The sequence below is a fragment of the Triplophysa rosa genome, linkage group LG5, assembly GCF_024868665.1.
Source record: "Triplophysa rosa linkage group LG5, Trosa_1v2, whole genome shotgun sequence".
NCBI lineage: Eukaryota > Metazoa > Chordata > Actinopteri > Cypriniformes > Nemacheilidae > Triplophysa > Triplophysa rosa.
Genome location: NC_079894.1, coordinates 9,560,452 through 9,578,078, shown reverse-complemented (window position 1 = coordinate 9,578,078; position 17,627 = coordinate 9,560,452). Strand labels below are relative to the sequence as shown.

The following is a 17,627-nucleotide window of genomic DNA, read 5'->3' as shown; positions in this document are numbered from 1 at the left end:
TGACGTCATCACGCAGGCTGGAAGATACACAATGATGCAAAACACATCAATATTTTTTCTTTCTTTTTACAGTAATGCTGTCGTAAGTCCCAACAGCTATCTGGTTGAATTAATTTTAAAACAAGACACCAGACAAATAATTGTTCATTTGTACATTTTTTATTCAATTCAATAAACAAATATTAATGCAAAGGTACAAAGACTTTAGCTTCCACACAGAAAAATACAGTAAGGACAATGGAATTGAGCTTGGTAACATTTTGTTTTAAATAAGTAGCACACATCTACACACCTCACATCGTTTTATAGTCTCCTTTTTCCTTTCTATATTTTATAGAAAACGATTAGTAAGAGGAACATGGTTTTCTTTCATTTTAAAGGGTCAGATAAACAAACCACAGAGCTGCAAAGCTGTTCCTGAAAGCTAGGTTTGCATATTTGGCATGATGACCTGTTGCAAAAAATTTAATTAATGTCTGAACTTTGCCGTCTAATGTATGTGCAACATTTGAATCATCATACATTGAAAAAATAGAAATTAGCTGCCTTTGTAGAGATATGAACTACTAAGACAGTAGTTCACATTCATTAAATGCACATACTGTAACAGGATTGTAAAGTTTTGTTTATGTGTTTTAATTCCACTGGGTTTTGTTACCATGTCATCTCGCCTTAAAAAAATGTTTGTAGTTAAAACAAAAGAATACAAAATCACTTGATATGAAAATACTTCCAGTTGCAAGAGTTTTAGTGATGTAATAGCATTTTAGATATACTCAGAGCTTGATAACTGCAAAAAAGCAGGACATCACATTAAGACTTACAGGTATTTTAATATTCAGTACCATGCAGCAAAAGTTCACCCAATATAAAGAAAGTTTTCCGTGTTAAAGGCTGAAGTGATATAGATTTCATGTAAATAGGTGGCCAGGAAGAAATAATACAGTATAAATAACTGTTTTAAGATTTTTAAAACAGGGGTGTCCTAATTTAAGTGTAAAAATAATATCCATATGAGGCAAAAGCACCTACAGTTACTCTGAGCATAATTAAATTAAAATAATTGAACAGAATAATTAAAGGGTAAAAGTAACCGTTTTTGGCTTTTTCCAATGGCTTTGTTGATAAAACAGAACGAATTCAGGTAACGTATACATGCACACTTTATGCACAAGTTATTTTCTGGTCTTATGAACAGGGCATTTTGGCAAATGATTGAAATGATTAATTGAAATGACTGATTAAAAGTACTTTTGAAAAGTAGAAAGAAAAAAGTTGTTGAAACTAGTTATTTTGTATAGGGTTATTTTGAAAAAAAAAAACTATTGGCACACTCATTGATGCATAAAATATATAACCATTAAAAACACCATATCTGCTATTGGGGGAAAATAGACAATACTTTATCAATGTATGGGAAAACAACTTCAACACTTTGTATTTCCCATGAAAGATATCAAGTACAAAAGAAAACCTTTTTATAATACTCTGTATACTTCAGTTTATATCCAGGTATTCTGGTAAACAACGTATTCTGGTTTTTACCTGCATTATGTAGATACTTGTGACAATATTTTTAATTAAACCTGTAGTAAACTGCCTTACAGGAAAAATACATTTGTAAATCTAAGAACTGAGCAGATAAAGCAACCATAGCAAAGAAACCACAGATCTACATTGCAGCCAACAGACCTTGAGCATGAGACAGTACTTGAACATCAAATTCCATATGCACATACATAAGAAAAACAAAACAAAACAAAACAACATCTGCCAGAAACTAATAGATCTACTGCAAACACTACAAAACAAAGACAAAAGAGGATAATATTTCACAAAGCTTTAACAAAGTTCAGTGTATAGAAAGCAATACTGCATGTAAATCTGCAGCAGGGATTCTTAAAATTTGGCTAGAAGTGTGATGTCACTTGATAATGGACACAGATGTTTATTTAAACCATGAGTTAGAGGAAAGTTAGAAACCCTTGAACAAAGGGACAGTATAGAGTCCACTTCAAGCATTTTAAAATGTAAAAACATAGTTCCATATTGTTTGTTTTGTTTATATATATATATATTAAATATTCATTATATTTTACGCTCTAATCTTAGATTTTAAAATATAGTATTAGTGTAGCATTTATGTACATGAAGGCTGTGTATACATTAGTTACTCAATAAGTTTCAATGATGAAAGACCTTTTTTTCTTCATGCTCTCCTTTTTTTGGCCAGTACTGGGTTGCTTCAATTCATGGTAATGATACACTTTAATCCACAGATGAAAGCTTTACAAAGATGGTGAATTGAGATACAGAAAAATTACCTTCCTTCTTTAATGCATTTTGTTAATATCGGGGCACTTTCATACTTTCCTAAAACTACATAAAGTTTTTTTTAGCATTGACCAAGTATAAAATCATAATACACAACAGACACTTTTCACGTTTTCAAAAATACTTGTCTTATAGTAGAAGGCAAAGTCGGCCAAACATAGGGGGAAATAGACCCAGTGCACTTAACAGTCACTCAGAGGGGTGTAAAAAGTACGCAAAAGAGACCGAGTACTGATTAAAGTGCCAAGTAAATGTAAGAAGTGATCTACTCTCGTTAGAAGTTCACATAAACGCTGACTACACAGATACAGATGTGAAAAAATGTCAAAGAAAGCTAAGAGTGAACAGCTTACAAATCACCAATACTTGCGATGGTGATCAGCTATGAGCCTCTGTACAATGCGAAGTGAAATGAAGGCGTCACACTGATGCACATGGAAAAGTTCACGTCACAGTAACAAAATAATGCTAGCTCATAATATGTTTGGTCCTACATAAAATGTGATGAAATACATTCTGGAACTTTCCATTAGGCAGTCAAGTAAAGGAATATAACAGTAACTGTTTACCTGACACATCCTTCCCCTCAAGTATTTTACATTTTTAACATACACAGCATGATCCTCATGAATACAATTGTCTGTGACAAAGCACATGTCGGTCATGCTTTAAGTTTGTACACAGGTTACAAATTTACATGGTGCAATCATGGGATGAACCCCTTACAAAGTGGAGATCTAAAAGCATTTTTCATGCATTTTCCGCTGCTCTTTTGTCCACTTTGCTGAAAATAAAGCAATCCATGCATCCATAAAATTCAGCTGCACTGACTCAGAATCTTTAGATGCTGTAAAAGCAATACTTCTGTTTGAGCTATTCTTTAGTAGTTTTTGTGTGTTAGAACATTTGATTATACTTTGCATAGATTTAGGGTTTTTCCAAATCTGGTTATCCCTTTATATGTAGACTAGAGAAACAAAATTTCTTAAACATATATACTTTTATATTTAGCATTATTTACTTTAAACATTGTATTAATGTTCTTTTTAAAGGTTTTGTAAACAAAATCCTTACACTTATAAAAGTGGTAAGAGTATAAAAATCGAGAACTAAAGAAAACACAAACATGATAGGATTTTCAAATAAACAAACAAAAAGTAATACTTAAAGAGTACTAAACCTCCCCCTTTGGGCATATGATGTCACGAGAACCAAAAGACAAATGAGCGCAGTGCACCAAAGTCACAATAAATTACAGCTAAATTTACAGTACCACATTTCACTAACAAAATACAAGAGAATCTTCACAGAACGGAACTGACAAAATACTGAATCTTCTCAGTGTAAGGCAGAATCTGGTTATCACAGTGACTAGTTTTGATACATGTATGCAAACGAACATCATAATGATGTACTGTGTCTTCGTGTTTCTTTCGTAGCAAACGTAATCTGTAAGTAATGCCAGCATTATTTTGATTGTATCAGGTTCACTGCAATGATAGTAAACATGACTGTGCTTACAGTTACATGCAGACTACACAGAGGTCCAAAATGAAATGTTTGATTGAGAGGCAGTTGATCTGCTTAATTTTTTAATTAGTGCAATGGTGTGTAAGCATGTGCATATTTTGCACATCTAATTGTGTACCATATTAAGCATGTGTGATATAAAGATTTTTTTTCAACCAGATTCATTTGAACTTGAACCATTATCTCATTACAGTGTGACAAAACTAGACATTTATGACAGATTACAATCATATACTCCGACCACACTGAAGAAACATAGCTGTCCTTGAGTACATTAGTGTTCATGTGTAAAATGTGTTTCATGCATGAGGACATCAGTACTGCCCTTAAAACGGGGAGGATTAACACTCCTTTCTAACCATTCTTGGTGTCACACAACACTTGTTTAAGAATATAAATAATAAAAGCAACCCATGGCAAACAATGTGGTGGCATATGCAAGTATAAAAGTGCATAAATAAATATCTGTAGTCAAAACAAAGTGGCATGTAACACAAGTTTGTAAAAGGTGAGCTGCAAATATATGAATGACACTGGAGGGGAGTAGAAAGGACTTCTACAGAAAATAAAAACGGAAGGACATATGGAAGGGAATCGAGGGAGAATACAGATTTATTCAGTCATGTAGTGTTAAAGGTGTCAGAATAATCCTAAGAAATTATGGGCTGCGTCTTTGAAAGGTTGATTCATTAGTTTAGACTTTTAGAGTTTTTCTATGAGAACATGCTCAGTCATCACAGCCACCACACACCTTCCTTAAAGGTGGGCTTTGAGAATCGGTTAGGACACGCTGTGAAAACTTGATACCGATCTAAAAAAAGGACAAATGAATATCATATACCTAAAAGATTACAGCCTGTCCATTCGGAAAGCGTCTTCTGTGGCGGAGTCTGCAAGAACCATGTCGGGATCGTTGAGCATGTGCAGGCCGTCCAGCGTTAGTGGGTCGATTTTCAGCTCATCCAAGGGGAACTGGGAGTCTCCGTCAAAGCTCATGTCACCTGTCAGGGAGTAGATCTTTCAGTAGGCCGGGGGGGCTAATGTGACTACAAAATGACCAATTTAATACTCTAAACTTGAATCTCAAATCCTCCTTGATGTTGACATTGCTGGTATTTACTCAAGCATATGTACTACAAAGCTACAGGCAACATTATGCAATATCTGACTTAGGCAGGTGCAATACCTGTGAGAATGATGTTGGGGATGTTCCCATGGCTGCTATAGCCTAGCTGCTGCGCGTCCTGCAGGTTGCCGTGGCTACCGGTCAGGTTGAGCATTGCGGCTTGCGAGTAGTTTAGAGTGGATCCCTCTGTGTAAAGACTGTTTGAGCTGATGGGATTCTCAATCATGTTAAACTGCTCCAGCTAAAGATTGAAAAGAATGTAGTGTAGGTTTGGAAGATGCAAGCAAAACAAAAAGCAAAACATATTTTGTGAACATAAAATGAAAACGCTGTTCTTGTCCCATTGTCAATGGTTAAAGGGATAGTTCAGCCAAAAACGTACTCACCCTCTTGTCATTTCAAACCTGTATGACTTTCTTTCTTCTGCAGAACACAAAAGAAGGTATTTTGAAGAATGCTGGTAACAGTACAACAGCGGTACCAATTCACTTCTATTGAATGGACAGAAAACCAATGCAATTGAATGGGTACAGTAACTGTTCGGATACCAGCATTCTCTAAAATATTCTGCAGGAAAAATAAAGCCCTACAGGTTTGAACCGATGACAGAAATTTCAGTTTTGGGTGAACTATCCCTGCAACTTGAATCTTTATTGTGACAGTATGTATACACTTGGCTACAGTAAACAGCTGTCACCATGAACATGCCCCACATTTTTTTAGAATTAAAAACACAAACTATATATAGCTTAAAATAAAACTGATGCTATCAAACTTTAAAAAAATAAAGAAAAAAAGCAGCATAAAATGTGGTCTGTACAACTTCTAATAAACAGAAAACAGCAGTTTCACCATTCCTAAAATTCCCACCTTTGATGTTAAAAAAACATGGGTTTAAAAACAACTTGGGCATGAATAAGTGCTCTCTACTTTATCAGAAAAAAAGAAACCCTAGGCATGATAATCTCAAAGCTTTCAGCTGCCCTCTAGTGCCCAATACATGTAAGAGGCAAGGAAAACAATAATTCTCATATCTAGACAAAACGGATCCTAGAAGGTTGGAGGAATCCTAGAGCTCCAGTAAAATTTAACATTGCTTTATATGCATGTGTGACCTGTGGCTTATAATCCCACTGATGGTCCGGAACAGCTCAAGAACAAGTGAGGTTATTTATACCGGACACAGTGGTCTCACCTGCTGAGACAAAGCGCTGGTCTGCCGGGGAGACAGCTGCTGGTCATAAAACGCATCACCAAAGACACTTCCCAGAATGGAGGAGTGCTAAAACAAGAACATATCAGACATAACCATTTGTGAAGAGGTTAAAGATTATCAGTAGAGACCACTTACTCTCACTGTACAGGCCTTTAAAGGGATATTTCACCCAAAAATGAAAATTCTGTCATCATTTACTCACCGTCAAGTTGTTCAAAAAGTTGAATCTGGGAAACCAACAGTTCTGGGTCACCATTGACTACCATAGTAGATTTATATAGTTTTAGCTATACAGTTTTTCCTACTATAGTAGAAACTATAGTTTTAACATTCTTCCCAATATCTTCCTTATATAGCCTTCCTTCCAATAACTAAATGTATACCGTTTAGGGGTGAGAAAATAATGACAGAATTTTCATTTCTAGGTAAACAATCCATTTAAAACAATATAGAAGCTCATATCAGACTTCACATTTCACAAACTTAAGTTTTTCATTACAATTAATGATGCAAGAAAAATAAGTGTATCAACATGAAACCAGCCATTTCCATAAACACATGGTGCATGTGTATATACAAAAATGTTGATAAAGCATTGAGGAACAGATGAATAAACACCTGAATGTACTGTAAGATCTCAGATTACCATGTCATGTTGTCTAGCTCAAACTGCAATTATTATTTCAGACCTTCATCTGTAATAAAGCAATAAATCCCAAGAAGCAGTGGGTTACAGTGAAGCGGATTGCCTAAAACCCCCTGTTATAAAATGCACTGTAACCCACTGCTTTGCAGGGCTTATTGCTTTTATAAAATGGTTATTCCATATGCGTAGCAAGGTTTCATAAAATAAAGTAAATAAAGTGATATTTAGGCTATGTAATGCGGTCAGCCGTTATAAATCGGGGTATTTTATATCGGCTTAGAACTCGGCTCAACCAATCAGAATCAAGGACCAGAACTGACCGTTTTATAATGACTTTTAGAGAACAACAGGAAGGAGATGATTAACCAATGAGAACACAACAAGTCTCTAATGTTGAGGAAAGTGTGCCTGAATATTACTTCCTGAATATGAAGAAAATAGTTTTCCATTTGGAATTTTATATGAATTCTCAAAAAAACAATCAGCTGAACTTTAGATGAATTATAAAACTCATCTTAAAATTCAATTGAACTATAATTACCCCCTGCAGACCCCTGTTGAAGACACAATATAACAGAACTCACGTTTCAAATCTTTCACATGTTGTTACATTCATTTTTAATTTCAAGGATCACAATTGTTAAAAGCTTCAAACTGACACTCAGTAGTAGGTCAATATACACAATACATATGAGTAAGTGAGAGAAAGTTTAACAGGAATGGGACGTTCACCGAGTACATTTAAACCATCTCGCTACTCATCACGATACACACAAAAACTGAGTGGAGCTCAGACACACAGCAAAGCAGCCGGGATCAGAGAGACTGGGGACAGGACAGGACTGAGACACACAGAGCAGCTAAAAGGACAGTTTCCAGATCGGCTCCAAACAAAACAAACTACAGGGAGGAAGCAGAGGCTGCTGGATTCGCCCTTACTTGAGGCGAGCCCCCCGGAGAGAAGCCTTGATTGGAGACCGGAGAAGTCGGAGACTGATTGGCCGAAGACCCCACCCTACAGCGGTACTGCTGGAGGGAAGAAGCCTATGTAGGACAACACCAAGTTAGACCACCAGAGCCCCTGTAGGGGACCTCTGAAAGGGAACTGTCATGAAGTGTCAGGGTTACAAGGCCTGTGTCTTTAAAACAAAAAAGTTTGACAAAAATGAGATTCAACTATGAGATTTCAATTACACTACCAGCACCCTGTCATCAGGACAATGACTGTAATCAGAACAAAACGGCTGCATCTTCAAAAAAAGAAACTGTAATGAAGAGACCAGGATATCAGGTCGAGTTCTGTCAAGGCTAAGCAAATGTTCAAAACAAAGAGAGTTTAATTGGTGCTTATTGCTTAAGCACCAAAAACAAAGTTGGTAAAATACATGATTTACACTGCCAGTAAAAAGCCTGAAGGCATTTTTAAATTTGTGTTTCTTGCTATTAAAATCATGATGTTAAAAGCACAATATGTAATTTTTGCTGCTAGAAGGTCACATATTAAAAAAAACAACAAAGGTGTAGCTTGATAACGCTGTAAAGGAGCATTGAATAAAATTAAATAAAAAATACTGAACAAAAGGATAACGCAATGAGCAAGGTCGTAACACTGGAAAAACATTGTTAAAAACATTTTACATTTTTAACATTTTTTGGGATATTGTAAGTACACACCTGAGGAAAATATATAACACTGCTATTGTGTTTCAAATATTTTAAAGGGGTCATATTTTGCCTATTTTTCAAAGTCTTTGTTATGCTATGATGTGCTAATCAATAGGTGTTCATGTTTTGATTTTCGAAAAATCCTTTATATTTTACACATTTCACCTGTTTTACACCATCATCTCGATTCTCAGAAAACAGGCTGTTAAGTTCCTGGTTCTATGATGTCCCTCTTTCTGAAACGCTCTGATTGGTCAAACTGAGCCAGTCTTTTGTGATTGGTCTACCGCTTAGAGTGTGTGTTGGCAGATGTGGTTTATGCTCAAACAGCTTTACTACTCACTAACTAAATTTAACGAAGTGAAATTCCATCAGACCTCCCAATTTGATGCAAAAATCGTACATCTTGTGCCTTTAGGGCTCATATGTAAGTGCTTGACAGTCTCAGAAAAAAATGATGGTGGCAATCATATATGAAAACACCTACAATATGGTTTTAAAAGCTCAAAGTTGGTTGAGAGTGTAGCAAAGGATTGTTAAAGTTGATTCAATAAAGTTGAACGATTATCATTTCTTCACCCATTCAATTCCCATACACTTACTTCTGACTAGTATTCATCAAAAATGTAGAAAAATAGAAAGAAAAAATAAGATCGACCCCTTTGACAGGTGGTGTATTTTAAATGTAGTTAAATCTACAGTATCAATTCTCATTTCGTTTGACACTCCAGAACTAGAAAGCCAAACACCAAAGAAGCTAAAGGTTGAGTTCAAATGTGATCTTACCGTATTAATGTCAATGTCCCCAGAGGTCTGTGTCTGGCTGACTGAGGCAGGTGGCAGTTGAGTGTTCTGTTGGAGCTGAGGAAGTCCACTGACTCCCATCTGTGTGGACGGCTGACTGAAGAAAGCATACTGAGCTAACTGCTGCTCCAGCGTCATGGTGTCTATCGTCACCGCCTATTAAACAGAGATCCAGACTGAGTCTTTCAAAGCCTGTGAAAGATGCTATTTTATTCAACTGATGCAGATTTACATTTCCGCATCTGCGTCTCCTATGCATTCTAATGTAGCATATTACAAAGTATATGTGAGCACTGTTGCAAGACATCTACAACTGATCTGCGTGTATATATCACATCGAACTGCCACAACTAACACTTCACACTTAAGTTTTCTTTGCCAAAAAAGAAACAATGTATAAACATCTCTACTACAGTACCACAGCTGAAAACGTTGGTATCAATCCAATAGTCTTTTGCAGAGCTGGCAGGATGCATTGTGAACTGCCTGTCATTCCTCACACTTACACCAGCAAAGTATTAATGCGTGTTCTCTTACACAACCTTCTGGACCAGACAGCTGAAGAGGAAGAAGAACTGAATGTTCTTTCTGTAACACCAACCTGAATAACTGCACACAGATGGTTTCAGCAGATGAAGGTGTAAGAGCAGTGTTACCTGAGCTAGAGACAGTGGAGGAGAGAGGGTGGGAGAAAGCTGCTGGAGACTCTGATGCAGCTGGGAGTCTGTGTTGAGAATAAGAGGAACCACATTCTCGTGTCGGCGCTGAATGCTCACCGTCACCGTGGGCCGGGCTGATGTGAAGAAACGTCAACATTTAGAACGCACACAGTAAATTCTGTTTTGATTCTTTTTAATGTTAATGTGAAAATCAGCAACACATGTTGGTTACATTGTTACTGACATTTTACAAACAGACAGGACTAATCTAATATGTATCTAATATGTACAGGTTTATCTGAAAGTTGAGAAATGTCGGTCCATGATGTTGAGTAAAATCAGTGTAACATATTTTTGTAATTTCTTTAAAGGGGTCATATGGCGCGAATACGTGTTTTTCTGTGTCTTTGGTGTGTTATAAGTTGCCCATGCATGTATTAGACACGTAAAATTGCAAAAATGAAAGTGTCAGAACAAAAGATGCATTCTATCTAAAAGCGAATGCTCACCCAGACCTGCCTGAAACGCCTCGTGTAACCACACCCCCACAAATCTATGTCAGTTAGTGGTATGATTTGACTAAGACCGCCCAAATGTATACGCAAGTAAGGTGGGCGTACTTGTAAATCTCATTGTATCGTCGCCGCCGCAGCCATGTCGTGGAGACGCTGTGTGTTTCGTTGCGAAAAGAAAGCCTCTTTGTTTGCCCTTCCAAAAGATGAGACAACTAAAATCGAATGGTTACATTTTATTTACAATACTGTTCCAGAACAGTACAATCCGAATATTCAAGTGTGTGCAGCGCATTTCACAGATGATTGCTTCATGAACCTGGGAGAGATCAAGGCCGGCTGTGCACGAAAGCTTTTGTTAAAAGGTGGGGAAATTCCAACCATTACAACTTCGCAAGGACAGTTTGGCGCTTCAGATTCGCAGCCTGTAAGTACATTTTCATTGTTCATATTTTTCATATATTTCATATTTTCTTTGTTACGGACTAACGCGAGTTGAGTTTGTCGTGTGTTTGTAGCGCATGTTGTTTCTTTGTGTGATCTGCAAATGCAGACATGCACGCAAAGTGAAAAAAGACAACATAAGTCTTAATAATCAGTAATTATGTTCCAACTAGAGGCAACAAATGTCGTGTTTATAATGGGGTTTATTGTCTTTGTTGAGTCGCGACGAGACATGGTGTAACACTGGTTGATCACTAACGGCAAATCTTTATAACATCGTATATAAAAGGTAAAACAGTTAGCTATAGTTTTTAACCGTTGAACATAATATTTACAAAAAACCTTGCCAATCCTTTACATCCTGTCAGTACAATTGCTTTGGAACCTGATGTTCCAAATATGGTAAGAGGCGTTGGATTTCCGTCACACGCTTGCAGTATTCGACCCATCACTACTGGTTAACTGGCCAATCATAGCACACCTCGCTTTTCAGAGCGATGAGCTTTGTAAAAAATCTGCGCGTTTCAGAGAGGCGGAGCAAAGAGGAGATACAAACATGCACGGTATGTGGAAAATACAGCGTTTTTGAACCTTAAATAGTGTATACACATTGCATTACATCTAAAACAAACGATAATATTCGCTTTAGCCGTGTCATATGACCCCTTTAATATTTTAGATTTTTTGAGAATTTGGTGGTTTTATGTATTATTTATGCAATAATTATTGTCTATTTTTCTATCTAATATAATCATATTATAATTCAAAACTATTCCTATTCCCATTCATTTCCTATGGCAGTCAGAAATAAAAAGGATATTTTTAAGGATAATTTAGCCTGTTCTATTATTAATTTTTGAGTTTGCATTCAAGTGCCACAAACTAAGTCAATGGGACATTAAACTTCTTTCCTGTTTGCCATTCATTTCCTATGGTAGTCAAGAGGACCATTTAGCCTTTAAGAATCACATCCATAATTTTCTGCACATAGCAAGTGCCACAAAAGTCGCCAAGGTTTGCACCATTCCAAAAAAAAGTAAAGAATTTAAATGTTTCAGTGATAAGTGACCAAAGGATAAATAGGGGTACCTGAGGGATAAATATTTTTTATGTCAGCTAAACTGTAGTTTTGGCCAGCGTTCAGTGTCAATCACCTACACAGCTAGTTTTATGTCTCTTGAAGCCTTCTCTTATTTCATTATCTTCTCACATAATCATTTTTGCTTTTTTAACACTTTTTAAATGTATTTACTTATTTGGCTAGCCTGTGTGTAAATATCAGGTACAATCAGTCAGTCATCATCCCAAAATAAAGCCCTTCAGGATGATAGACATCTTTACATACACAAAACCTATACTGTATAATCTTATGGTTGCGTAGATATTGCATATGGTTAGTGGAACCACCTTGGCTGGCAGAAGTGAGGCCCATGTGAGCGTTGGCCAGGTTGCCAGTGCTGTTGGAGGCACTGAGAGTGGAGGAGGAGTCGTCAGGGTCCAGAGGTGTGGGGAGAGGTGGGGGGATCTGGATGTTGGTTAGGTCTGGCAGGGAGCCGCCCGTGTTGTGCGCCGCTGGGATTAGAGATGCAGTCATTTCCTGATCTGGAGATGGAAATATGCTGGGAAAAGGAACATGAGGGCTGTTAATAGTAATTGGATGTGCCTCAACAGAAAAAGTTTCTTGCAAACAAGGCATGTCATAGTAGATATAATGTCATCGACTTAATTATATCTATGACCAGTAAAGTATTGAGTCTACTGCTGTCAGAGTGTTTTCAGCTGCAACAAGATAGGAAGTGCTAACGAACACAACTATTGTACTATGTCCAGATGGTTATGTTGGTTAGGTAGAGTTATCAACCTCCTCGTCTGTATCATTACAGAAACCATAATGGTAAACAAGCTGTTTGCACACAAAAGCGGTTTAGTCACTGTACTGAAGAATTCTTCTATTGACTTTTTAGCTAACCTTGGAGGGAGGGGGGCTCTGATAATAGTTTGCTTTTATGACCCTTTTACCTTGTAACCACCAACTGCGATGCAGCAAGGCCGTTCCATTCACCTAAACTTTACAGGCGAATTCAAAAAGAAAATTTTTTTTTCCGTTTTTTTCCCCCCCAGAAAATTCTGCATTAAACTCTCTCCAAGACTCCATATGAATAGCTGCACCCACAGAACTTCACAAAATTATCCTCGGTTATCTACTGATCTATCAGATGAACATGGAATGAAACCAAACTTACTTAATTCCAGGTATTTTGTTTGATTTGGGCCTTGATGATGTATTCTATGAAAATAATAAAAATAATAAAACATCAATAAATGAACAGACAGAACTACAGTAAAGCCACGGTTGTTCAAGTATACCTTTTTATGATCCCATATCTGTTTTTGACCCTCTTTGTCCAAGTCACTCTCTGGTTCCCCTGTTCCTGGCATAGTGAGAAAAAGAACTACAGAGAGGGATGAAAGCATACATTGAAACAAGTGTGTAGACAATTCTACAAGTAAAGCCCATTGCACATTGAGTCCGAAATTTGCGTCCGAAATTTCCGCACGTTAAAAAATAAATACGACCTCACGTTGTGTCAATCACATTTACACACTTCCTCCGATATTTTCGTCCGTCATAAAAAAATTCGGACCGGGTTCAATTTTCTGCGTTTTCGCATCCGTAGCAAGCATTTTGAGTGGCCTTTTATAACAATTCAGAGACACCGTACAAACGAGCGCCAAATACGAAAAAACGCATACGAAAATTTCGGACTGTATGTGCAAAGACCTTTACAGTTAATTATAATGCTTACACTATTACAAGTATTCTAGACTAGAGGAAGAAACACAAACTAAATACATTACAAACCTTGTTTTGGCTGCAAATCTTGAGAACCTCCTGCAAACCCATCTTGTGGGGTTGGGTTCAAAGTGCACTGGTGCAGGGCAGAGTCTGAGTTGGTCCTACAAAACAAGCACAGAAAACAATAATGAACCATGTTCAAAGTCAGAGAACTTAAACAATAGATTGGCAGCACATATTTAAATAAAATGTTGTGTCGGAATCTATTGACATAGTACAAAATCAGCAATTAATCTGAAAACTAACCCGTTTTAAGGATATATGTAATTATAGATATTAAATGAATCAGTTTCTCTGTCTTGCAAGCTCTGCACATACGTTTGATCTTCAGCACATGCAAACAGTATCAACTCTCACCTCCTCCAGCTGGTGTCAGGTGGTGGTGACAGATACACCGAAGCATATGGGCAGCTATCAATGTGAGAATCAACATTAAGGAAATCATACTGTCTGAATGCAAAACCGATCAAATCTAAACAGCCACACAAATGTTAAAAAAAACGAAAGTTTGTTTTTGTATGCTACCCAAACCAAACAACAGGGTACCAATTCAGTTTCTCACAGGTTCCCCGCCTATCTGCATGCATAAATAGACTCATAAAGGATATCTGACGTCCGTGTTTGTCCACAGAGAGGGGTCTGCGGTGTGGGGATGTGATGCGATTCCTGTCTCGATACACCCTGTCCACCAACCCATGGTGACGAGTCATTCTACTTGTGTCCAACCCGGAATTCTGAAAAGGAGTCTATACCAAATAACCAAAAATAGCACCATTTCTACATTTCACTTTTATTCATGCATACCATCTGTTACATTTTATTGTGCGTAACAGAGCTCTTCTCACCTGAAAGGGAAGGTCAATGGAGTTGTTTCCAATCTGATTGACATTTGGCAAAGAGCCACCGTAGTACTGACCTCGGTTCTGACCAAGCTGTAAATACTGTGTCTTCTGTAACTGTAACTGCAAAAAAAAGGATAAACTAAGAAATACTGACAATAACTTCCCAGCTGCCTAGCTTAACAAACATTTTTAATGCTTTATGATTATTGATTCTAGCAAGGGGTTGTCTGCACTGAGGCAGTTAATGAGTGACCGAAAAGGTTATAGGTTCCTACCCCACAGGGGACAGTCCTCAATGTGTTATTCAGCATGGCACTTTGCACCAGATTGTTTCAGGAGGTAATCTGTCTAACCTAGTGTGAGTGTGTATGTGTATAAATTACACAAACAATTCCACTGAGCCCAATCATGTGGGGGATTAGGGCTGTCACGATTATGAAATTTGGCTGACGATTAATTGTCTAGTAAATCGTTGCGATTATGACGATTAATTGTCTGTTTTAGAGCTTTGACATTTAATTCTCATACGTTTTTGATTCAGCTTTGAAACGACCATATTGTTCTGAATATAAAAAATATGTTTTTTTTTCTTGGAAATACATCAGAAAATATTGGTTTATCATATATTTAAGGTTTAGGCTTTTACCTGTCAAGAATACAACCGCCAAATACTTGTAAATTAAGTAAATTGATCAGGAGTGAAGCCACCATTAAAATGCTATCAGTCATAGAAAAGCTTCTAGTCTGTTTTTTTCTCAATTACAAGACTACAATAAAATTTTACTTCTATGTTAATGAAATTTTGGTAGACTGGTTTTCACACTGAGATTATTTTAAATAATATTAAATTGTACTGCAGGTTATTTTTATGGTATATGCTTTAGTTTTCATTGTGTTGTGGTGGTACATTTTACAGTTATTACAATGCTTTAGTTACAATAAATACACTAAAATATGTAACATGCAGGCACTACAGCTCTCCCTAGTGTCTTCTACAGAGATGTGCAATAATTGCGATGATCTGAAACCATCGCGATGAGACGATTATTTAATAATCGTGACAGCCCTATGGCCGTGCCTACAGAATTGCATGTATGCATGAGAATAGATTAAGCCTGACTTTGTAAAAGTAGGATTCACAGTTATAGTTTTAGATCAATTGTATTTCATCATTTAACATTCACTCCTGTTCTCTATTATATATGCTCTATTTTTTATAAATGTTTATCTTATGCATACTTTCAAGAATTGTTTATATATGTTTATCTTCCTAGTGAGTTTTTCTCACCATTTTATCTTACTCACTGAGGTTAATTCACTCAAGGCAGTATTCTTTGTAAAACCAAAGATTGATTGTGAAAGTTCAAATAAATTTGAATTGAAAATGTTTCTCTTTAGTTTTATACATCCACTATTTCTATAAATATAGAATACGGTGTCTTATAATATCACATTTATTTATCTAACAGATTTTTTTATACAAAAATATATCAATATATATATGGATATGCATTTTAGGACGGGGGTATTTGGGGGTGCTTGGCATCAAAGTTTGAAAACCCTTTTGACATCATGGATTTATGTTAAAAGAATGCTACATAACCAAACCAGTTTGATTTAACTAATTGCTGTCTAATATATTGCTTTAGAGCTGCCTTCTACTAATGTCAGACTATATGGAATGATTCATACAGTACTGACTTCATACAGTGGCAGATTAAATATATATGAAGAAATGAATCAACGAAGAAAATGCAAAGCTCAATAAAAAACTATGACCATTATTCACAAAGAGCATCATGACTGTCCTGTCATCACAGTTTGTTACTGAACAGGAGTGTTGTGAAACTGGGCTGAGCAGAGCAGAGCAAAGAATGCTGAACAACGCAAATACATCTACTGCTTAAAACATTTATTGAGCACATAGTAGAAACACCAATACACATATCTAGACCAACATCCTGAGTTAAAAACGACACCTGAAACGAATACTTAGATGCCAAATTGCGCATTACAGACGTGACACGGATATGGCCTTGATCACAGTGCATATGTATAATGGTGAGCGACTAATGTGGGCTGTCAAACACACATGCTCAATCCATTCGCAATGATCCACTGCAGCTGTAAGCATGGCAACTTTTATAAGGCCTCGTCGTGACCGTATGTTTATAACGGCGTCAATACGGCTATCCGTTAATCAACCCCAGAGATTAACGCACACCAGAAAGGGGCGTTTGTTATTGTTTACGTCTCGACAGGCGGCTTCCGTGCGCGTCGTATCAACAGAAACCATAAGAACGATAATGAACGCTGTCATTACAAGAGAAAACATATACTTACGCGGGCCGCCCGGGTAATACTCAGGTCTTTCATCACCTCCTCGAACGCAGCTGTCTCCTCCGCTTGCTTCTGGTTGTGCAGCGCGATCTTCTCGCTGAATTTGCGCGGATTATTCGAGTTCGCCATGTTTTACTCTTGTGCTCCGCTCTGCTTCAGCGTCTATAGACGCTGCTGCGTGCGCGCCTCCGTGCGAGTGGGTGTAGCGAAAACACGCACATCTGGAACGCGCGAGTTCGGAGGACGAACGCAGTTTCACGAATGCTATCGTTGCAAGTGTTTTCCTTTTAGATTTTTTAATTATGCTTCTCTGACTTTCTTTCTAAGATTGTTGAATGCACTGTTGTCTAATGTAGTGCATTTGTTTGAGGCCAATTTGTTCCCAGCAAAATTACATTGAAAAATGTAATTGTGCTGATGTCCCTTTCAGAAAATCTTAGCAAGCGTATGAATTTAGGGAGAGATCATTTGGCAAGATGTAAACACTGGTCCAGACCAGAGGCACTTCCGGTTTCATTTTTATTTATTTATTTATTTGACATCTTACATAATTATTCCTAAATATATTAGTTTAACATTTTGATTCGGTTATAAATGTTCTGTTGGTTGTATTTTGTTCATTGTGTTTGTAAAAAAACTGAAACATTCTTCT

At 37.0% G+C, this 17,627-nt stretch overlaps 1 protein-coding gene across 3 annotated transcripts; it reads right to left on the bottom strand.

The window, feature by feature from the left end:
* Positions 1 to 148: 148 nt before the first annotated feature.
* Positions 149 to 17,426, bottom strand: crtc1a (CREB regulated transcription coactivator 1a). 3 transcript variants are annotated; one of them, XM_057334001.1, is made up of 14 exons: positions 16,979 to 17,426; positions 14,639 to 14,755; positions 14,402 to 14,539; positions 14,151 to 14,212; positions 13,800 to 13,894; positions 13,304 to 13,389; positions 13,180 to 13,223; positions 12,344 to 12,555; positions 9,978 to 10,114; positions 9,304 to 9,477; positions 7,792 to 7,896; positions 6,186 to 6,272; positions 5,051 to 5,231; positions 149 to 4,865 (listed from the first exon to the last, which is right to left on the bottom strand). In XM_057334001.1, exons 1-14 carry the CDS (start codon positions 17,102 to 17,104, stop codon positions 4,714 to 4,716), a joined length of 1,716 nt encoding a protein of 571 aa, XP_057189984.1. In that variant the 5' UTR covers positions 17,105 to 17,426; the 3' UTR covers positions 149 to 4,713. The 3 variants fall into 3 exon arrangements, with proteins under 3 accessions (XP_057189984.1, XP_057189985.1, XP_057189987.1); XM_057334002.1 differs by having other exon boundaries at positions 14,402 to 14,527; positions 16,979 to 17,424; XM_057334004.1 differs by lacking the exon at positions 7,792 to 7,896 and having other exon boundaries at positions 16,979 to 17,424.
* Positions 17,427 to 17,627: the final 201 nt, after the last annotated feature.